Consider the following 23,802-nt stretch of genomic DNA (forward strand, 5'->3'; position numbering starts at 1 on the left):
TTGGTAATATTATGAAGTTTAGACTGTGACCTTTCAATATTTTTCTAGCATTGTCTTTCATTGATGCATCTTCAGTGCAACCATTACACTTCTCTCTCTATGCGTTTATGTTTTCTGGTCAGGAAACCTCTGAGAAGTGCTTGAGTATAGTATTGGTGGCTTGGAACTCTTCTGGCTCATCCTTTTTAAGGAGGGGCTTAGTAGATCAGTAGTTTGCAGTGTTCACACTTAATTTATGTCCTAAAAGTTCCTCGGTTCCTCTAAGGATAGATTGTGTGTGTGTGTGTGCGTGTGTGTGTATTAGATCCTGGTAACTCTAGGAGAGAAATCATGGAAGTAATTTTGAATTAGTCATGATCTGATAGGATTTAGAAAATGTCTTTTGATTTCACAAAATAAGAGATTGTCACACAGATTCTAGTAATTACAAGTGTATGCTAGATGCTTAATATAAGTATGTGTAAATGGATCAATGATACAAGCCCAGTTAGTAGTTATTACTAGTGCGTTGCCTCAAGTAAGATGAGAATACCTGTTGTAGTCTTCTCAGTGTTCCTAATTTGCATACACATGATTAACAGCCATAGGTCACACCTGACCCATTTGGTATGGGTCAGATATGGAATCATAGTATTGGAATTTGGTTTGACTTCTTTGGGGGTAAGTAGACTACTGGCTTATATTTAGAATTTTTTTTTTTGGCATGTGAAAATTTTCATGGTAATGATACTTTTGTTGCAATGAAAATTGACTTATATTCAGGCAAGGTTCCCAGAGCAAAGACTTCTCAGAATCTTTGGCTGTAAATAGTATTCTGTTAGGAAAAAAATAAATTGAGAATTAGAAAAATGGCTTAAACCACTATAAACTCTCCTGTACTGAGTCAGTTGCCTCATAACTGGTCTCTCCTTTTGTATTATTGCCCTCCTGCAGTCAGCTCTAGTGGTTTTATAAAATACGCATCATTCATTTCACACTCAAAACCCTTTAAAGGACACCCATTGCCCTTAAAACAAAAAATCCCAAATGCTTACTTTGCCCCTTTGTGATTTGGGTCTTCCTATGTATGTCTCCAGCCTCATTCACAGCGGCTACCTTGTGGCAGTCACAGGGAGTCGTTACTTTGCTTGTACAGTTCCCTATTCTGGTTCCTTAGAGTACTGTAATTCCACAGAATAGAATAGAATAGAATAGAACAGAATAGAATATTCCCTGGAATACTTACCCATGCTCTTTGCTGGGCTGACTCCAACTTCTTCTTTGGGTTCAGCTTGAATATCCCTTCTTCTATTTAATGAGAATATTACCTTCTCATTTAACTTAGCTCCCCGCATTGTACTCTGGTAGTGTTTTTTTGTTGGTGGTGGTGTTTTCTTTTTCTTTTTTACTTTTTTTCCTGTCACCCCAACCGCGGCTTGTAACTGTATGTCTGTGTAATTATTTGGGTCCATCTCCCTCACTAATTGCACACTCCAGAAGCTCCTGTTCGCTCCCCTGAGCCTGGCACTTTGTAGGTCCTCAGTGAATGAGAACCAGGCGTGGAGCATGCTGTGTTCAGCTCAGGGGCAGATTAGCTTGAGGGGCCTGTGGGACCACCATCTGGAGATGTCCGGGAGGCTTTGATGTGTGGGACTCATGCTTTGGACTGGGCTCTGAGCTGGAGCTAAGGGTTTGGGAGCCATTCGTATCGAGGTGGTAAATGAGAGCCCAGCTCTGGAAGGGAGAGTTTGTAGAGAGAGAAGAGGAGAGGCTCTCAGCCAGAATCCGAGGAACCCCCATGTTTAAGGGACACACGGCCAAGGAAGTAGGAGGAGTGGCCGGAGGGGAGAGGGCGTCACCAGGCCCCTGTGCTGTCCAGAGCACAGGTAAGGGACAGTGTCAGGGACTCAGGGGTCAGGAGGGTCCAGGAAGGCGACACCTTCCCTCTGGAGCAGGGTCTGTCTGATTGAGCAACTAGGGGTCCCTGTATTCACAGGGGAGCAGTCAGAGAAGGGGCCATGTGCACCTGGCACAGGACCACACAGCAGGCAGGCTGTCAGTAAATATTTGCTGAAGGAATTCAGTGGATAGGTTACAATGCTCGTGTACTCACCACCAAATGTAAAGGGCCTCCCTGTCTCCTTCCCAGGTCTCTTTCTTCCTTTTCCTCCGTTATTGAGCCTTCCTCTGTTTCTCCTTTTTTCCCTCCTCTTTCTCTTTTTCCCATATCTCTTCCTGTTTTTTATTCTTCACCAGCGATAACAGAGGACTCCATCCCCCATACTCCTTTTTGCCCATCCATTCCTATATATTTTTATTGATGTATTTAAAAGTAGAATTTTATTCCTTCATTTATTCACTTATTTATCCTACATTTAATATAATATACACTTTCCAATGCAAAAATGAATAAGATAACTTCGTATTCTAGTTATATCGACCCACACACTTAGACCAAAAAATTTTGATATTTAAGTGGCATCAGAGAGTGGGAGCACAGAAGGAGCAACCAACCCTGCCTGGGACTTAGGGATGGCATCCCAAAGGAGGTGACCCTTGAGGTGGGTTGCAGTGAACGAGGAGGGATTTGCCAGTAAGAGGGAAGGGCAGCGGGAAAAGCCTGTTCTAAGGCATGCGTCGTTAAGGGGCCTGGTGTTTCCAGGGCACAGTGAACAACTTAGTGTCTTAGGAATGAAGGCCTTGCATTCCAAGTGGAGGAGTTTGGATTTATTTTATATGTTGTAGGGATTCCACAAAGATTTTAAAGCAGGCAAAATGTTATTGACTTTGTTTTCTAGGAAAGTGAAGCTGGCAGCTATGTGGAGGATAGTCTAGAGGGCGAGAACGTGTTGGCAGGGAGACCAGTGGGAGGCGGTTGGAGCATCTCCTCCTGAGATGATGAGCCATGAACCAGGCAGTGTTCCCAAACTTCAGGCATTCCCAGACCGTTTTTACAGTTTCGGGTATCCACATACCACTCGCATTAGTGTTAACAATTTTCTTTAAATCACCTCCCTTTTTATACTTAAATGCGTTTATTTTTGAAAAGAAACTACAGGTTTTGATAGTTAATGTTTTTCCCAGGACACATTAAAATACACATATGGCTATTTTTAAGAGGCACATCCGTGTGCCACCTCCAGTCACCTTGCTTACACCAGTGGCGTGCGTACCTTACTTTGGGAAACGATAAATAAAGCCTGGCAGAGAGGTGAAGAGGAGAGGGCAGTGCCCAGAGACATTTTTCAGGGAAGATGGGTAAGAGGTAGTAACAGATGGACTGTTGGAAGTAGGAGAGAAGGAATGTCTGGAGTTGACTCCATTTGTAGCCGAAAAGGCTGAATGGATAATGATATTTCTGAGACTGAGAACTTAAAGAGTCTCAGCAGTGCGGGGACCAAGAAGAGATGATTGTTTCAATTTGGGGCATGTTGAATGTGAGTTGCCTTCAGGATTTTCGAAGAGATCTGTTGAGTAAACAGTTGAAAATTTGGTCTGGAGCTTAAGAGAGAAAGTTGGAAACGAGTGTTAACAGATGTGGGAGTTACCAGCATATATCATATCATCTGGGGTCTCTAAGAGGAACATACAGGAAGAACTTCTGATTCCTTTGTGTGGCACATAGACCCTTCATTATTTCCAGGTGCAAATGTATGAGGATTTTAAGCAGAGAAGAGAGACAGATTTGCATTTTAGAAAGAGCACGTTGACAGTAATTGGTCAGGGATGGATCCAGGTTTCGTGGGTCCTGAATACAATTTAGAGACCTTCTTTAAGAAAAAAAATTCAAAATTATGAATTCAAAATGGATATGAAAGTAAATAGTTGTAATGAGAAAAGAAATCACAGCCAAGTTACTAGGCCTTGGACATTCAGGTTTCTTTCTTGGAGTTCTTGTTAGAAATGCTTGCATAGACACGCCTCCTGATTGAGAGCTAGCTTCTCCTCCCTATCTAGAACTCTGTAACTCCTGTCTAGAACTCTCTGTAACTCCTAGGGTCCCGTGCAGGCAGGGGTGGAGTACAGACTGGAGGAAGGTGAGACTGGAAGCAGGGAGCCCAGGTAGGACCCAGCTGAGAGAAGGCAAAACATGAGCTTGTGAAGCCTTAATTTGCATGGTTGTGCAGTTTTCTCCAACACCCCTCAGCAGGCTAGGTATTGACGCAGTGAAGGCATAGGATTGGCTTGATCCAGGTTCAGGGGAGCTCTAGGGGAAATGTAGGACATGAATGCCATCAGGACCATGGAAGTGAGCTGGGTTGATAGGGAAGGAAGAGAAACCAAGAAGGAAGTTCTTAGATCAGGAGGGGAGGAAGGGACTAGGTATTTCAGATTGGAGCAGCTCCAGCGTATGAGTTCGAAAAAGTAGCAAGGTCATTGGCATTTAAAGGATCAGGGAACTATGAGGCTAAGCATTAGATGAACTGTTCATGTGAACCTTGACTTGACTTAGAATGATGGCACTAGTGTTGGGGGAGGAATGCCCACGTTTTTGCTCAATGTGTGCTCAGGCAATTATTTGTGACAGGGATGAAGAAGGTAAGAGATGCAATGTAGCTGAACAATATGAGTTTCAGAAAAATGTTCCATAATAATTTGAAAGAGTAATGGTCTAGAGGAACTTTGGGGAGCGAGACAGGAGGGTTACCTTGGGACCCTTGTTCGTGGGGTTTCAAAAAATGAACAGGCTGTACTTGAAAGAGCTGCAGGAGAAATGAAGTCCATGGGGGAAAGCCAGGATTTAAGAGAGGCAAGGAGATGGAAAGAGTGGGCTGTGAATAGAGAATGTCTAATCTGCTTGGGAACCATAGGATTGTGGGCAGAAAGCCTCATTGACATCATTAGCTAGGCTAGATTTCTTCTCATTATGTGGCATGTCAGTAATTACTGAGAAGGAGCAGAATGATAGTAAAATATTCTCTTAATAATGATACTTTACAGGAAAAGGGTTCAGACTAATGTTGAATGTGATTGGTGATAGACTGAAACATTTCTGGTCACATGCCTTTACCCAGCATGATAGAGAATTATGTCACCGTGTTTGGCTGATTGCTTTTATATTCCATTTTAATCCCTCTGTTGGCTTTTTAGGTATAGCTTTTTATACTATTTTTTTAGTGGTTGCTCTAGGGATTAGAATATGCATCCTTAACTTACCACTGGCTAGCTAGTGTTAGTATTATATCACTTCACATAAAATGTGAGACCCTTGTGACAGTATAAATCCATTTGTCCCCTTTTATCGTTTGTGCTAGTAATGTCATGTACTTTAAAACTACATACTTTATAAAACCCACAATACAATTGTCATTTCACTTTAAACAGTTGTCACTTGGAGAAATTAAGAAAAAAGATAGCCTTTTTTTGGAATGTTATTTATTTATTTTTTATACATCAGGTTCTTATTAGTTATCTATTTTATACATATTAGTGTATATATGTCAACCCCAGTCTCCCAATTCATCCCACCACCACCGCTTTCCCCCCTTGGTGTCCATACGTTTGTTCTCTACATCTGTGTCTATTTCTGCCTTGCAGACCAGTTCATCTGTACCATTTTTCTAGATTCCATCCACATATATGCGTTAATATACGATATTTGCCCTTTCTCTTTCTGACTTACTTCACTCTGTATGACAGACTTTATGTCCATCCACGTCTCTACAAATGACCCAGTTTCGTTCCTTTTTATGGCTGAGTAATATTCCATTGTATATATGTACCACATCTTCTTTATCCATTCGTCTGTCAGTGGGCATTTAGGTTGCTTCCATGACCTGGCTTTTGTAAATAGTGCTTCAGTGAACATTGGGGTGCATGTGTCTTTTTGAATTATGGTTTTCTCTGGGTGTGTGCCCAGTAGTGGGATTGCTGGGTCATATGGTAATTCTATTTTTAGTTTTTTAAGGAACCTCCATACTGTTCTCCATAGTGGCTGTATCAATTTGCATTCCCACCAACAGTGCAAGAGGGTTTCCTTTTCTCCGCACCCTCTCCAGCATTTGCTGTTAGTAGATTTTCTGATGATGCCCATTCTAACCAGTGTGAGGTGACACCTCATTGTAGTTTTGATTTGCATTTCTCTGATAATTAGTGATGTTGAGTAGCTTTTCATGTGCCTCTTGGCCATCTCTGTGTCTTCTTTGGAGAAATGCCTATTTAGGTCTTCCACCCCTTTTTTAATTGGGTTGTTTTTTTTTAAATATTGAGCTGCATCAGCTGTTTATATATTTTGGAGATTAATCCTTTGTCCGTTGACTCATTTGCAAATATTTTCTCCCATTCTGAGGGTTGTCTTTTTGTCTCGTTTATAGTTTCCATTGCTGAGCAAAAGCTTTTAATTTTCATTAGGTCCTATTTGTTTATTTTTGTTTTTATTTCAATTACTTTAGGAGGTGGGTCCAAAAAGATCTTGCTGTGATTTATGTCAAAGAGTGTTCTTCCTGTGTTTTCCTCTAAGAGTTTTATAGTGTCTGGTCTTACATTTAGGTCTTTAATCCATTTTGAGTTTATTTTTGTGTATGGTGTTAGGGAATGTTCTAATTTCATTCGTCTACATGTAGCTGTCCAGTTTTCCCAGCACCACTTATTGAAGAGACTGTCTTTTCTCCATTGTATATTGTTGCCTCCTTTGCCATAGCTTAGTTGACCATAGGTGCTTGGGTTTATCTCTGGGCTTTCTATCCTGTTCCATTGATCTATATTTCTGTTTTTGTGCCAGTAGCATATTGTCTTGATTACTGTAGCTTTGTAGTATAGTCTGAAGTCAGGGAGTCTGATTCCTCCAGCTCCGTTTTTTTCTCTCACGATTGCTTTGGCAAAGATAGTCTTTTATCACCCATATGCTTACCATTATAATTGTTCTTCATCTCCTTCTGTAGATCCAAATTTCCATCTAGTGTCATTTCTCCTTATCCCGAAGAACTTCCCTTAGCATTTCTTGCAGTACAGATTTGCCAAGAACAACTTCTCTATTTGCTCTATCTAAAAATATTTTTATCTCACCCTCATTTTTTTTTTTTTTTTTTTTTTTTTGCGGTACGCAGGCCTCTCACTGCTGTGGCCTCTCCCGTTGCGGAGCACAGGCTCCGGATACGCGGGTGCAGCAGCCACGGCCCACGGGCCCAGCCACTCCACGGCACGTGGGATCCCCCCGGACCGGGGCACGAACCCATGTCCCCTGCATCGGCAGGCAGACTCCCAACCACTGCGCCACCAGGGAAGCCCTCACCCTCATTTTTGAAGGATCTTTTCTATCTATATAGAATTCTGAACTGAACATTTTTTTCTTTCAGCACTTTAAAGATTGTCATTCCTTTGTCTTCTGGCCTTCATTGTTTCTGACGATTGTTCTCCGTTATGTAAGTCTTTTCTCCTTCCTCTGATTGCTTTAAAGCTTCCTTTTTATCTTTGGATTTCAGCAGTTTGACTGTGATGTGCCTAGCTGATTTGCTTTGTATTTGTTCTGCTTGGGATTTGCCGAGATTCTTAGGTCAGTAAGTCAATATGTCTCACGAAATTGGAGAATTTTAGGCCATTATTACTTCTAATATGTTTTCTGCTCTGCTTTGTCTCTCCTTGTTCCTGGGACTCCAATTACCTGTATGTTAAACTGCTTGATATTGTCCCTTCGGTTTGTCCTGTGTGTTTTTTTTTTTGTCCCTGAAGCATTGTTAATTTTCCCCTTTCCTTTATCTTTTTGTTCTTCAGATTGGATATTTTCTGTTGATCTGTCTTCAGGTTCACTGATCATTTCCTCTGCTGTCTTCAAACTGAACTTTTCATTTCAGATACTGAACATTTAAATTCTAAAGTTCCATTTCTTTTTTTTACATAGCTTCTATTTCTCTATTAGATTCCCCATTTGTTCATTCATTATGACCATCTTTGAAATCCTTGAACATATATTTATAATAGCTGCTTTAAAACCCTTGTCTGTTAATTCCAATATCTGGGTCATGTTGGTGTCAGTTTTTATTGTTTTTACTTTTGACTATAGGTCATGTTTCTTCACATGTCTAGTAATTTTTGTTGATATGCCAGACATTTTGGATAATACATTGTAGAAACTCTGGATTATGTTACCTTTCTTTGAAAAGTGTTGATTTTTGTTTTAGCAGGCAGTTGAATTATTTTCAGATCACCTTGAATTTGTGAAGACTTGGTTTTAGGTTTTGCTAGGTCAGGTCTGTTTTGGTTTTGCCTTTAGTCCCAGAGCAAATCCCATAGACCCAGGACGTGGTCTTGACTCCTAAGGTGTGGTTTTTCTGGGATTTCAGTGGAAAATCCAAGGTGTGTATCAAGTACCTTTAACCTGGAACTCATATTCCAATCTGTGTCTTGCCTGCAGTGGGCAGCAGCTGAAATTTTACCTCCACTCTTTTTTATTTTTAGCCCTTCAGCAATTGCTTTTCACTGAGTTTCTTGGAGTCTCCTCCATGACCAAAGGATTTTAGGGGAGTTTATATGCAGATTTGGGGCTAACTCCTTCCCAGGATTTCTCCCTGTCTATCTTTAGTGACTCTGGCAGCCCCAAATTTGTCCTCAAACCAATAAAACTGCAGCTTCCTGCTTGAATTCTAGCTGCTCAGTTGCTGCCCAGACTGGAGAGTGCACTCAAAGGGAAAATCCATTTAAACATGGATTTTTACCCAGTGCAGTTCTTGTCTTTCAAGGATCAGATCCCTCCAGTTTCCCTACTGCTTTTGTTTGCCCATTAGTGCCTTCAGATAGTTGTTTTCTATATTTTGTCCAGAGTTTATACTTGGTATCTGTGTGAAGGTGAGTTGAATACAAACTGCTCCCCCATTACTGGATCCAGAAGCTGTCAGTTGCTTTTGGATTGTTTCAGACTACACTGTGGTTTTTTTTTTCAAGTGGTACTGTTGGCAAGAAACGAATGAGAGTGGTTGGTGCAGAAACAACAAACACTTTCTCTTGGAATAACTGACGGGCATTCAGGTGCCTTAGCTATTGAGACAGGAAGTGTTCTAACATCCCTGGTGATTTGGGAGTAATGATCAGAAACATGGGTATGCAAGAGGCCCAGAGACATGGGATTCAGTCCCCATGATGTAAGAGCTAATCCTTGCAGGTGCTGTGCTGAACACTCTGTAAAGGTAGTCGAGAAAGAACTCTGAAGTTATAGATACAGAGAACAAACAGGTGTTTGCCTGAGGGGAGGGGGCGGGGGAGGAAATAAATAGGTGAGGGAGATTAAAAGGTACCAACTTCCAGCTGCAGAATAAATGAGTCATGGGGATGAAATGTACAGTGTGGAGGGATATAGTAGTAACTATGTAATATCTTTGTATGGTGACAAGACTCATCGTGGTGATCATTTGGAAAAGTATAGAAATATCGAATCACTGTGTTGTGTAACAGGAACTAACATAGGTCAATTATACTTCAAAAACAAGCAGACTCATGGAAAAAGAGATGAGGTTTGTGATTACCAGAGGTGGGAGTGGGCGTGGGAGTGGGGGGAGGGGGAGTTGGACAAAGGCAGTCAGAAGATATAAACTTTCAGTTATAAGATAAATAAGTTCTAGGGGTTTAATGTACAACATGATAAATACTATGAACCCTGCTGTATGATATATATGAAAGTTGTTAAGAAAGTAAATCCTAAGAGGTCTCATCACAAGAAAAAATTTTTTTCTATCTCTTTAATTCTGCATCTATATGAGACGATAGATATTCATTAAATGTACTGTAATAATAACTTCATGATGTGTGTACATCAGATCATTATGCTGTACCCCTTCAACTTATACAGTGCTGTACGTCAGCTGAGTAGGAAGATTTACGGGTTACGTGTACCCAGGCCATGCCTTTTGCACCAGGCCATTGTCACCTGGGAGCAGTCGAGCGGATGGCCTTACGCCTTTCTTGTTTGTGAAAGGGTGGGAAGAGAGCCTGAGAAATCAACCTTGGGCTTGGACTGAAAAGCTGAAGAAGAGAGAGAGCATAGCACGTCTTAACACTGGTCTAGGAGGATGTTTTTTTCCAAAATGAGAGAACCAAGAACAATGTAGCACGTTTTTCATAAACTAAATTTATTCACCATCAAGGACCATTCTTTATTCTGGTTTGTGTCCTTCCTAATTTGGGGAGCTTGAACAGATCCCTTCTTTAATGAAATAGTGGTGAGAGGAAATAGTGTTGTTTTTTTTAAAGATTCTTAACAAAATTAAAAGCTGTGAACTCGATACTGCCAACCACATCCCACCCCCACCCCCACAAACAAAGTTTGTTTTTCGAAATACTGGCTGTCCATGAAATCTGGAAGTCTAGGAAACACAGTTCTAGAAGGTTAAAACAATATTTTAGGGTTGCTGGGCTCCCTTGAAATCTTGTGAGGGGAGGTAGTGAGGTGTGTGCTAATTTGCCAGCCATGACTTGGTCTCGCCCAGAGCACCTTCCCTCGCCTCCAGGGCCACCGCAGGGTAAAGAACTGCAGTGCGAGGCCTGTGTTGTCCGTGGTCTCACAGCGGTGAACAGAGTAGGGATTTGGACGGGCATTCCTCTCTGCATCCCACAGGATGGGGAATATTCCCAAATGTTCCCACGTACCCTATCATAAAGAGACCCAAATCCCATATTTCAATACACAGTCCTCAAACTGCCCACTTCAAATGACGCGAGGGTTAATATTTTTCCACGCTCCCTCCACTTCTTTTCCATCAATGCCCTTGAGGGATTGTGAGAGATCAGGTTTCCTAAAGCAGCGAGGTTACAGCTTGCTTCTCTGCTCTCCTTCTGTTCCAGGTTATCCCAGTCTGGATTGGGTTGAGGTAGCAAGTCTAGGCTCTGCTTATCCGAAGTCACAGGTGCCGGGAGGGCTCGCTTCCTGGAGTGCTGGGAACTCACATCCTCCACACTGTGCGTCCTTCCGGTTACACACATGCACATGGGTTTTAACAAACTGAAAGGAGTTACGAGAATGACAAAAACTATAGGTTTTGATTTATGATGCAAGTTGAAAGGAATGTTTATTTTGGCTGAACCGAAGAAAGTCTGGGGGAACAGGGTATTTCTTTATAAGTGTGTGGAAGGTATAGACCCAAGAAAGCTGATTTCGGATGACCCAGAGGGATGTAATTGAGCTTAAGAGGATGCCACCCAAGGTAAGAACATCCAGGATGAATTTTAAGAATGATTTTGGGGGCTGAAATCTGTCCTCTTTGGATCAGCCTCTTTAACAAATGGCTGGCAGCCCTATCCCATGAGTCATTTGAAGTGGGCAGTTTGATGACTGTATTGAGATATGGGATTTGGGTCTTTTTATGATAGGGTACGTGGGAATACTGGGGGGAGTGTGACACCACGAGAGTAATCGCCAGATACTGTGGTTGCCTGAACATCACATTTATTTCTCAGTGAGCAGAGGGACTGTGACTTCCTCCTCTTGGTTCAGGCAACTTGAAAGAATTTCTCTCTGTTCAGGGAAGCTGGACTAGGTAAGAGCTGGACCCCTGGAATGAAACTTGTGCAAGGCAGTCCCAAATAAAAGGCCCTGCTATGTTTACCTCCCCCAATCTTCCCGTTGTCTCAACCCTGGGCATTAAGGATTTTTTTCCTCCAAAGGCTGCATTTCATTACTTTTATCATTTCTTATAAATAATAAGAAATGATAAGCCACTGTCACCAGCACTTATTAAGTGTTTGCTCTGTGCCCAAGAGTGGGTCTGTAACAGACTCGTGATCACTCTCATTTTGTGCAGGAGGAAAAGAGGCTTAGTGAAGGTGTGACTAGCCCAAGGCTACCTAGCTTAGAAAGTGAGGATTCTAGAATCTGAGCCCAGGACCATCCCTCCTTTCCCTCCTGTCCCTCTCCTCCCTCCCCTCCCCCTTAAACTATAACTTGAAAACTATAGCTTTCCCTCTCTACTTCTTTCTGGCAAACTCCCTCCCCCCTGCCCCCCAGTCACTCATTCTTCAAAGCTACTGCGCTGTTGGTATGTGGAGAGTATCTGTGACATGCAGTAAAGAGACAGCTACTTTCTAAGTACAGAGATTTATATTAAATTCAGCCTAACACAGTTTGGCATAGTGCTCAAGCTGTTAAGGTTTATTTTTGGCATCACTTTTTAATCCTGACTTTACCCTTAACCCTTCCCTCATCTTGCCTCACTAAAGACGTAAGGGTTAGACCAAGCCTCTTGCTGTTCCTCCTGTCTTACTGAACATATTTATATTATCAGTACATATAGATTTGGTTCCAGGACACCTCCTCTGACTCCCCGCCATGGATATCAAAATCGGTGGATGTCAAGTCCCACAGTCCACCCTCCGTATCCATGGTTCCTCATGGATTCCACCAACCACGGATAGTGTTGTACTGTATTTCCTGAAAAAAATCTGCATATCAGTGGACCCGCATAGTTCAAACCTGTGTAGTTCAAGGGTCAACTGTACTTTGTGCCCAGAAGATATATGAAGGAGGTGGTCCTTTTGGTTTGGTCTTCCCAGGTGTTAACCTTGTCATTGATCTAGTCTCTCTTGTTCTTGGGCACTTTGTTCCAGTCCAGACGGATTCTTTTCTGTAGCCGCTGTGTCCTTTCACTCCTGTTCTAGCTGGCATGAACCTAGCGTCTGGGAAATCATGTATCATCTGGTTCAGTGCCAAGCTTTGGTGTCAGAAACCAAATTGGATTTGAATCCTTGCTTCATTTCTTACTGCTAGCATGATTTTAAATTAATCTCTCAGCTTCAGTTGCCTCGTGCGTAAACTTGTTGCACAGTAGTGGACAGTTCACAGGGTCTCGGGGATTCTGCAAAGTAATCCTTCTAAAGCTTTGGCATAGAGTAAACCCTCAGTAGATGTTGGCTGTTATTATAATTATGAGCTATCAATTAGTTAATGTATTCTTTCTCATTGGCTAGGTTGGCTTATTCACCACTGATCAAATCTGTGTGCTTACGTATTCTCGTTTCTCCCTGTAACCTTTTCTTCTCTGTTTTTTGTCCCCACCCGCTTCATACAAGTTCAGATTGAATATAAACATTTCATGTCATCGTTTACATCTTTTTGCCTAGATACCCTCTCCCTGAATTGAAAAATACAATTCATAGACTCAGAGAATCACAGAATTGTAGAATTGGGAGGAATCACTTCTACTATGAGTTAAAATCCAGGATCATGAAACTAGGTAGTGGCAGAGTCAGGACTACAGCCCAGACTAGAAGCAGTCTGGTCTAGTGTTCTTTCTACCACATTTTTTTCCTTACCCAAATTTCACATATGCATATATGTACAATTAAAACACAATCCACAGCAAATTGGGGGTGGGGTGAGAGATGCGGGGAGGCACTTTTATTTAGAAACTCATTCTCCCGTCATGTCTAGTCCTGGCAGGGATCTGACCTTACCTTTTGGGTGTAGAGTTGTTTTCTGGCCCTCAGGGTACTGGTGTTCGGAGTTCCCAGCCACAGAGTGGAGAAGGTCCCTGTTCCTGTTCAGCACAGGTCTTCATTGAGCAGATACACCTACGAACAACCCTCGTACTGGTGCTCTCCTCTTCCCCACCCCTGTCTTTTTTCTCTTTTGTTAATCTGAACTTCATGCATCTAGTTTTTCTTTTTTACCTTTAGCTTTTCATTAAAATTTGAAACATCCAGAAAAGTAGAAACAATAGTACAATGAACAACATACACCCACCACCTAGGTTCAATTGTTTTCAACATTTTGCTGTATTTGCTTGAATGATAATTTTTTAAATATTTTAAAATATGTATTTACATGTTTTATATATAACTTTTTGCTGAGTTATTTCAAAGCAAACATCATGAAATGTCACTTAAATTCTTCAGCATATATCTCTGAGAAATAGGGACATTTTCCTAGAAATCCACAACTCCACACCTAACAGTATTAGCAATTCCCTAATACCATCTATTACCCAGGCCATATTCATTTCCCTCAGTTGTCTCCAGAATATCTTTTATAGCTAACTGTTTTCAAACCAGGATCCAATCAAGAACCACTCTACTAAGTTTCTCTCTCTTAAGTCTCTTTTAAAAAATTTGGAATAGTCTCCACCCCAGCCCCCTTTTTAATGGTATTAACTTTTTGAAGAGTTTGGGCCAGTTATTCTCAGTTTCCCTTGTGCTGGCTTTTCTGATTCTTTTTTCCTAGTGTCACTGAACTTCCTCCTCTTTCACCTGATCTGCAGTAAGCCGGAAGTCAGATTGGAAGGCTTGCTTACATTCCAGCTGAATGCTTGGGGCAGTATCTTTTCCTGGGTGGCACTGTATGCCTCAGGTGGTAGCACATCACGTCCCCATTGTTGACGTGCTAAGTGTGATCACTGAGTTAGGGTGCTGACAGATATCTCTGTTGTCAAGGAACATTTTCTCCCTCGCACCTGGCACATAATGTGTGGGGCGATTCTTTGGCATCAAGAGAATGTCCAGTTCCCTGTCAATCAGTCTTTCACCTAATGGCTTTAGCATCTATTGATGATCAGGTTTCTGTCTTATACTAAAATAGAGTTTGCATCTTGCTATGTCCATTTCAGCTTGAAAGAGCTACATTTATTCATAAGGGTTCAGTTATAAGCTTGCATGCTCCATTACCTGCCATGACCTTAAACCCGTGAGGGGAAGACGCAGGTCTGTGACGAATTAGTTGTCAGACCCAGGTTGAGGCTGGAGGAAGAAATTGGCAGAGATGGAACTGTGCCTGGTGGACAGATTTGAGGAATAAATGCAGCCCCTGCAGTGTGCGCACCTATTAATAAATGTTAGTCTTCTCTCTCCTCAAGCACATAAGAGCAGCTTTCCTGGGTCTTCCGTCAGGTTGCTGGAGGAAGGAAAGGAAGTTTGTTTTTAGCCAGAAATCAAGGGTTGGACATGGGAGGTGGGAGGTGGGAGGTGGGAGGTGTGCAGTGGCTCTTGCTTAACTGAATGCCTTTTCTTTGGGGAATTCATGCGTGTGTTTGGACCGGCTTTTTGAAACAGGCTGCCGTTTGGATTTTGGACTGATTCACATTGTGGGGTTTCTCCAGGACTTCTGAGAGTGTGTGAGAAGTTTCTAAACTCGAAAGGCTCCTTTTTTGGCACTGCAGTATCTTTTCTATTTCGGCATCTTAAGAATCTGGGGGAACCATATAAAGATCAGAAACAAGTCTAGCCCTAAAGGCTCCCTGTGACTTGGTAATTCCAGTTAGTTGAATCCTGGCCCATTCGGATGAGACCATATAAAGTGGCCATTTCCTGAATTTCCTGCTCTCTGCCTCTCATCGGCTCCTTTTTGTAGAAAGCTGGTATTTCAGGACCGCAACCACCAGTCACGTGCTTCCACCCCTTTACTCGCAGTCATTTCTGCCCCTGTTTATTTTTGGAGAGAGCACATTTTTGCTTCTCTCCAGGAGCTATGCGGGGTCCTGCCCCCTCCGTCCATCAGGCGGCAGCCCCGGCAGGCTGTGCTGCTTTCCCACACTCGGAGACGTGACTCCAGCTTTTAAGAGAGAACACGAGGGATGCACTGCTTAAGGGCTACCATCACCCGCTCCTATTTCTGTCCCTCCTGGGGTTGCACATTTTAAGACTCTTTCTTTTTTAAAAACAAGTTTGGGTAATGTTACCTGGCGGTAAATCTGCCAAAATTGGAAATCGTTTTCCCAGCAGATGTCTTGGGGCCATGCCTTATTTAAAGGATAAGCCAGGACTTTTGAATTCTAGGTCTAGGTCCTCTCTTCTTTCTGGCTTTTAAGATCATTCGAGCTCTACTCTCTCTCACCCATCTGGGTTTGTTTGTTTGTTTGTTTGTTTTTCCCTCCTTCCTAACACAGGGATAGGAAACAGATTTCTTCCAGAGTCATACCTCATACAGATGGGTAATGTCTTCCCAGGTGCTTGGTCAAGGAGGATTGTGGAGTTGGTGGGCTCGGTGAAAAAAAAAGCCACAGCTGTCTTAGACTAAGTTTCTAGTTTCAAGGATGGAGCAAGAGTAAATTCCTTTTTCTTTAAATGCCCAGGTCATTACACAGAGAACCCAGACGCACAAGATTTGAGAAATAATAACTCACACATTCATGTCTCCTCTTGTCCTACCCACACCTGGTGGGCAGGAGAGGGAAGGACCCCTGGCCCAAATGGTGGGGTCCGTAATGAAGGGTGACAACTTCTCAGCACTTTCTGTGAGGACTGGGCTCTGACAGTGAGCTGGGGAGGGCATTCAGGCTCCCAGAGCCGCCCAGCATCTGATCTGTCACCACAGGCAGGGAGAGCACAGCAATTCTGGCAGCTGATTCTAAAAGGAGCAACAGCAGGGTCTTGGTCTAGAGTGTGTCCTGTGTTTCACGTCGTCGTGGGGGGAGGGCCGCGGCGCTCTTTCTGAAACTGTGCTAACAGGTGTCTCGATGATGTCGTCATAGCTCTTAGGGAGAGCAGCCAGATATTCAGGGGCTGGACTGTCCATGCAAAAGAACCCACCAGACCTTTGTATTGTGAAAAACCAGTCACCCGCTTACATTTCAAAGATCATTTGCACCTAATTTTAAACTACTCCATTGTGATCAAGTTGTATCAGCTTTCGCTTCCAGCCTGCGTTGTACAGTGATAGGTGCTGAGGACCTTGGACCCTGACCAGTACAGTGATCAGTGAACAGCATTTGCTACAGCCTGAGTGTTATGTGCTATCCTGGTGTCACTGCACCTTGCATCTGGTTGCTTCTGGAATGCTTTTCCTTTACATTTCTGCTTATCTTTCCAATCCAGGGCCAGCCCCACTTATTCCATAAAGCTTCCGTCAACCTCCTCGTCCTCAGCACTTCCCACGCTGGTACGATTCTGTGTAGCCTTCAGTCAGGCCTTGCAAACGTATGCACGCTTGTCAGAGCGCTGTCTGAATGATGCCCCAGGAGAGTGTGGCCCAATAAAAACCACCAAAGGTGACGAGAAAACTGCAGAGTTTAGTGGAACTGCCCCAGGGCTGAGGGATTCCTCCTCAGCTTCACCTTTGGACCCTGATGCAGCCTCTCGCTGGAAGGACTGTCAGTTCCTCCATCCCTGATACCTACCTCCCCACTCCAGTGTGGCTTTGGCGTTTTCAGATTAAGCCCAATGTCCATCACATAGATTTCATACAGACCTGATACACCCTGAATTCTGCCTCTTTCCAGCCTCATTGGACCCGGGGTATCATTTGAGGACAGGGATGACGTCTTCTGCTTTTTCTAACTCACCTGATGCGTGTAGGACAGTGCTCAGCTCCCCACATAGGAACAAAGTTGAATTCTGGGGAGAAGCCTTTGTCACTTGGTAATAATGGTTAATTACATCTGTCTCATGGAGACAGGGTATTTGTGTTTTTTGTTTTGGTTTTTTTTTGCGGTACGTGGGCCTCTCACCGCTGTGGCCTCTCCCATTGCGGAGCACAGGCTCCAGACGTGCAGGCTCAGCAGCCATGGCTCACGGTCCCAGCCGCTCCACGGCATGTGGGATCTTCCCAGACCAGGGCACGAACCCGTGTCCCCTGCATCGGCAGGCAGACTCTCAACCACTGCGCCACCAGGGAAGCCCGGAGACAGGGTATTTGTGTGTGCCCGTAACAAGACTCATAGTAGGGAGTATTTATTAAAAAAAAAAAAAAACGAAGAATTTCTTATCCTAGGACTCAGAGTATTAAATCATGACCATAAGGATTCCCCATCAGGAGAGACATCTCCCGCCAAACACCCAAGCCCTACCTTGCAGAGAGCTGAGTTCTGCCCGCCCCCCATCTCCCGGCCACCTCAGTGCTCTCTCAGAGGTTGGCCAGGACTCCCAGTGGGGAGCAGGGAAGGCCACTATAACCCTGCCCCATTTGGTGCAGAGAAGTACTTTGTAACTCTTCCTCTCCCAGGTGATCTCAAGGAAAAGCAGCCTATACGGTTTTTACAACATTATGTCAACTCCGGAAGTCTTCAGTTATTAGTGCAAAAGCCTCTTTGATTTGGGGACTAGTTGTTAAATTCTTCGGCTGCGGAGGAGTGACTCTTGTGTGGTGGTCTTTCTGTTTCGAAGCTGCTGTCCTAATTTAGCAGCTGGCACTGTTTCGGAGTGGAAAGAAGATGAGAAAAGAAGTGTCTTTGTGTTACGTCTAGGCAGAAGGGATTCTCACTCATCCTTCCAATAGCTGTGACTTTCTGGGGTTTGTGGTTAAAGAAGAGAAAGCAGATCATTTGGGGGTTTGGAATCTTAGGGAACTTTATTAACCATATGATGCATCAGTAGTCAAAATGACAGCTCAGGCCAGGCTCAGAGGAGTCTTTATTCCCCCTCTTTTCCAAATGGTACAGTATATGTTATTACACGTGGCCTAACCTTTCAAATATTGACATTAGTGATGCTGCTGCTGCTGCTAACAGTAAAGATATAGTACTTGTTATGTGCCAGGCACTGCTCTAAGCATTTACCATATAGTCACTAATTTAATCCCTCAACAGCTCAGTGGTTACTCAAAGGAGTGAGTTTTGACCTAAATTTATGTCACTTATGCTCCTTTTCCACGATGCCTAATCTTTCACAATCCCTCCCCAGTTCAATCCCTGCTCCTCTTGTCCACCACCACCTTTTTTTTTTTTTTTTGCTGCGTTGGGTCTTTGTTGCTGTGTGCGGGCTTTCTCTGGTTGCGGCAAGCAGGAGCTACTCTTCGATATGGTTCGCGGGCTTCTCATTGCAGTGGTTTCTCTTGTTGCGGAGCACGGGCTCTAGGCGCACGGGCTTCAGTAGTTGTGGCTCGTGGGCTCTAGAGCGCAGGCTCAGTAGTTGTGGTGCACGGGCTTAGTTGCTCTGCATCACGTGGGATCTTCCTGGACCAAGAATTGAACCCAAGTCCCCTGCATTGGCAGGCGGATTCTTAACCACCGCGCCACCAGGGAAGTCCCCTCCTGTCCCCCTTGTCACCTACACCCCATGGCAGAAAGCAGAGGTGGGGTCAGGACACACAGGTTGAGGAACCTTGCCAAGGCCACCAGACCCCTTCCCTTCTTCTTGTAGACTATCAGTGGAAAAGTGCCAAATAGGCCTGGGCCTCCTGACACCATGGCAACACGGATTTCACGTGGGTTTATTCTGTCCAACACCCAGAGCAAAGAGCAGACAACAGGGGATCCCAGCTCTGAGAAGCTAGTTCCAGGGCCACACACTCAGATGCCACAGGGGCTAGGCAGGGCACCTGGGTGAGTGAAGTGGGACTGGGGGTTAGACACAGGCATACCTGCAGTGTGCACACTGACGTGGTAAGAAAAGATCTCACTTCCACCCAAGAAATATGCTTGTTCCCATTTTTGTCAAAACATCTGACATAGCTTTCATTTTCCCACTTCCAGTAGGCCTAGGAAGCGAGAGAGAATTCTGTACTGGAAGAGAAACAACAGCACAACCGCCATCGTAATAGATGTCAACTGGCACCTGACTTCAGCAGGAAGGAGAGAGACAGAGCGGGTGGGGGCCGTGGCAAGCTAGAATGCACGTGTCCAGTCACCAGAGGGCGGCTGCTTCTCAGCCCCAGCATTGCTAGAGTTTCGAGTTTTCCGAGAGAAGCCGGAGAGTCCTGTTTTGTGTGGAAATCTTACAATTTTTAGAATGGTAGTTTAAATTTAAAAACAGACAAAAACCACTGTATGGCCAAACCAAATATGCAGTTCCTAGTTGTGACCTCCAGATTCAGGAATGCACATTGTCACAAGATGGTCCTACCCTTGGGTAAAGGAAAGTGGGATGTTATCTGCAAAAGCATAGGGAAGAAAACTGTGGGCCAGATTCGTTTAAAACCTCCTGTAGGGGCCCGATATGGTTCAGTTCCAATCTCTTTAACATTTGCAATGCCTTCCACATGGTAAGAGCTGAACAAGACAACGTTCTTGGTCTCTGCTTATACACAACTTTGGCTTGTGGTAGTTTGGGCTTATTCTGATTCCAGCTGGTCCTTATAGTTCCAACACTCAGTGCTGTCTGAGCAGCCTAACCTCTGAGCTTCAGTTCCAGATTCCTGGGACAGAGAACTTGATTGGTTGTGACTGGCTCTGACTGGTGCAGCCCTGGTTCAGTCACCTGTGTCTAAGGGAAGAGGGGTCCTGGGATGGAAGGCTTCTCCGTCCAGCCTGGGGACCGGTGATTGTGTGTGGCAGGGATACTAAAAAAGGATGCATGGACTGGGAATTAATGGTGGGGATCTCTTCGTTCATCTTCTTTGGGTTCCCCCCGAGAGAGACAAGCAATAGTGCGTTTTCTACTTCTACATTTTTGTTGTTTCTGAGAGTACAGAACCTCATTACTCAAGTTTGTTTTCTCTAAAGTACTACTTAGGTTTCCCAGGAGCTAAGTTGGATGCAGGCTTTCCAGGACTTGCCTTCTCCTCCATCAGGCCTTTCCAATAGTTTCTGCTTCATCCCGCAGAAAGACTCCGTCTCTAGATGGAACATGTCCTTGGCAGGCTGGGGTGCTACCAGAGAAGCAGGAAAGGAAACACATCTTGGTGTAAAATAAAAATATCAAAAGTTAAAAGGTATTTCACCATATTGAGGGAATGTTTTCTTAAAAAGCTGCAAGCTAGGTTTTAAGCAACAGATTGAAAGGGCATTACAGTGATTTTAGCGCAGGAGTCTGCAGAATACTTCCCGCCAAATTTGGCCCACTGCTTGTCTCTGTAAAGTTTTATTGGAACACATTACACCCAGGTGTTTACTTCTTGTCTGTGGTTTGATTGCCCTGCAGCTTCAGAGTTGAGTAGCTGCAACAGAGACTGTGTGGCCCACAAAATCAAAAATAGTTACAAGAATTCCTGCACTTGGGTTTGTGGATGTATCTATTGCAGGTGAATGCTTCCTGCCCAAATAACTTGAGTAGCTTTTTAACCCACCACTTGAGTTTGTGTCTTTGAAGCAAGCCTCTCTCTTATATTTTTATTTTATTACTTTTCTTTTTATAAAAGTGATATAAATTGACGGTAAAAAGGAATTGGAAAATGCACAACAGCATAAAGAAGGAAAAAGGAATCGCCATAATTCTTTCACTGGATCCTCTCATTCATGCACTGATAGCTGATTAACGCTACATGTTCTGTGTTAGTGATCTTTTCACAAAATTAGAAGCATATAGCTACTATTTTGAACATGTTTTAAAAAGTTAGCACATGTTGAACTTTCTCATATTAATTCCTTTTTAATACAGTTTTTTATTATTGCATAGTATTTTCACATGTGTATTCCGTGATTTACTTAAATTCCTTATTGACATCCAGTTATTCATTATATTCAAAAATGACATTGTGTTTCTCTCTGATTATTTCCTTGGGATAAATTCCTGGGGTTAGAATTGCTGACTCAAAAAGTGTGAGCATTTCTAAGGCTTTCAGTAGACGTTGCCAGATTGTCCTCCAGAAGGGTACGAAAGCACCTAGGTTTCATAGTATTGTATTTGCATTTGAAGGTTTCAGAAGGTTGGTTTAGGTTACCTTAACCTCAGCCCTGTGTGCTTGAACGCTGGTCTTGGGTGACTGTTTTGTTGACGTCTCTTCCCTTGCAGGCTCCCCCTCCCAAGCCACCACGCAGGCAAGGAGGCTGGGCAGATGACTCCATGAAGGCTTCCAAGTGAGTGCTGGCAGGTCACGGGGTGGGGGGCGGGGGCGGGGGGCGGGCAGGGGACACTGTGCTCCTGTGTTGTTCTTTTATTTTTTATAACCGCTTTACTGAGATGTAATTCATATACCTTACAATTCACCCCTTTGAAAGGTACAATTCAGCTGTTCTTAGTATATTTTCAGAGCTGTAGTGTCATCACCACAATCACTTTTGGAGCATTTTTATTACCCCCTAAAGAAACGCCATACCCATTAGTAGTCACTGCCTGTGTCCCCCTGCAACCTCCCCAGCCCCAGGCAACCACCAACCTGTTTTCTGTCTCTCTGATTTGCCTATTCTGGACATTTCCTGTAAATGGAATCATATGTCACGTGGTCCTTTATGACTGGCTTCTTTCACTTGGCATGTTTTCAAAGTTCCTCCGTATTCTAACATTCTGTGTTTTTCTTAAAGTTACTTTCTTTTTTTTTTTTTTTTTCCGGTACGCGGGCTTCTCACTGTTGTGGCCTCTCCCGTTGCGGAGCACAGGCTCCGGACGTGCAGGCTCAGCGGCCATGGCTCACGGGCCCAGCCGCTCCGCGGCATGTGGGATCTTCCCGGACCGGGGCACGAACCTGTGTCCCCTGCATCAGCAGGCGGACTCTCAACCACTGTGCCACCAGGGAAGCTCTTAAAGTTACTTTCTAAACAGAATGGACTTGCCTGTTAGTTACTGCTGGATTACAAATCATTTTGGTCTTTAATCCCTTGTAGTAAGTCTCAGATGAAAGGTAAACCAATATACATGTATGTATGTATATACGTTTACTACACCAGTGTGATGGCCAACGATAAACTCAGGGAAGGAATTTCTTTTTCTCAAAGAAGAGTCATTACTTTTGTTCAGAATTTCCTTCAGCAGTTGTTACCTTCAAAATAGCACTATCGAAAATATTTTTTTCCAGTTTTCCCCCCTTCCTCCTCCCTTCCACTCCCCAGCTCTAAACACACACACACACACACACACACACACACACACACACACACACACACACACACACACACACACACGCATACACCCTTTTTTTCTCCCCTGAATCATCTGAAAATAAGCTGCAGTCATCATGATATTTCACCTCTTAATATTCCAACATGCATCTCTGAAGATTAAGGACATTCTCTAAATAATCACATATAATGATCACATCTAAGAAATTTCATAAAGATTTAATAATATTTAAAATATAGTCTATATTTAAATTTCCCCAGTTGTCCCCAAAATCTCTTCTGTAGTTCCAGGATCCAATCAGAATTCACACATTATGTTGGTAGTTCTGTCTCTTTTTAGGCTCTTTTAGTCTCTAAAATAATTCCAGCTCCCCTTCGCCCTACTACACCTCCACCCAGTATATTGACTTTTTTGAGGAATCCAGGTCAGTTGTCTTGTAGAGCGTCTCACATTCTAGATTTCTCTGATTGATTCCTCATGATCAGATTCAAGTTAAATGTTTTTGGCAAGAACAGGTGATATTGTGTACTTTTTATTGTATCAGAATGGTATAGAAAGATATACTCAGAGATATCTCACTCCCATCCTTATTCTTTCTACCTCATTCCCATCCATCTCCCATGGGTAACTTCTTTATTAGTTTCTGTTTTATCCTTCCTGTACTTCTTTTTGCAAAAAATAAGCATGTATATATAAATTTAAAATGGATCCCTATTTGTTTCTATATGTTAAGATTCAGCAAACTGTGGCCCACAGGCCAGCCACCTGCTTTTATACAATTTTTAAAGGTTACTTTCCATTTATAGTTATTACAGAATATTGGCTATATTCCCCTTCTTGTTGTACAATACATCCTTGAGCCTGTCTTACACCCAGCAGTTTTACCTCGCACTCCCCCACCCTATATTGCCCCTCCCCACCCTCATTCCCCACTGGTAACCACTAGTTTGTTCTCTGTGAGTCTGCTTCTTTTTTGTTATATTCACTAGTTTCTTGTATTTTTTAGATCCCACATAGAAGTGAGATCACACAGTATTTGTCTTTCTCTGTCTGACTTATTTCACTTAGCCTAATGCCCTCCAAGTCTATCTATGTTGCTACAAACAGCAAAGTTTTGTTCATTTTTTTAATGGCTGAGTACTATTCCCTTGTATCTCTATACACCACTTCTTAATCCATTCACCTGTTGATGGACATTTAGGTTGCTTCCATATCTTAGCAATTGTAAATAATGCTGCTAAAAAAATTGGGGTACTTGTATCT

The 23,802-nt window shown here is 43.2% G+C and overlaps 1 protein-coding gene across 5 annotated transcripts in view; it reads left to right on the plus strand.

The window, feature by feature from the left end:
* IFT43 (intraflagellar transport 43) overlaps positions 1-23,802 on the plus strand; it is a 97,731-nt gene that overhangs the window by 11,130 nt on the left and 62,799 nt on the right. For all 5 annotated transcript variants that reach the window (XM_004262263.3, XM_049706836.1, XM_049706837.1 and 2 more), the window contains exon 3: positions 21,496-21,560. In XM_004262263.3, the coding sequence (XP_004262311.1) occupies positions 21,496-21,560 (65 nt within the window). The remainder of the gene's footprint in view (positions 1-21,495; positions 21,561-23,802) is intronic.

Source organism: Orcinus orca, chromosome 2 (genome assembly GCF_937001465.1).
Source record: "Orcinus orca chromosome 2, mOrcOrc1.1, whole genome shotgun sequence".
Lineage (NCBI taxonomy): Eukaryota > Metazoa > Chordata > Mammalia > Artiodactyla > Delphinidae > Orcinus > Orcinus orca.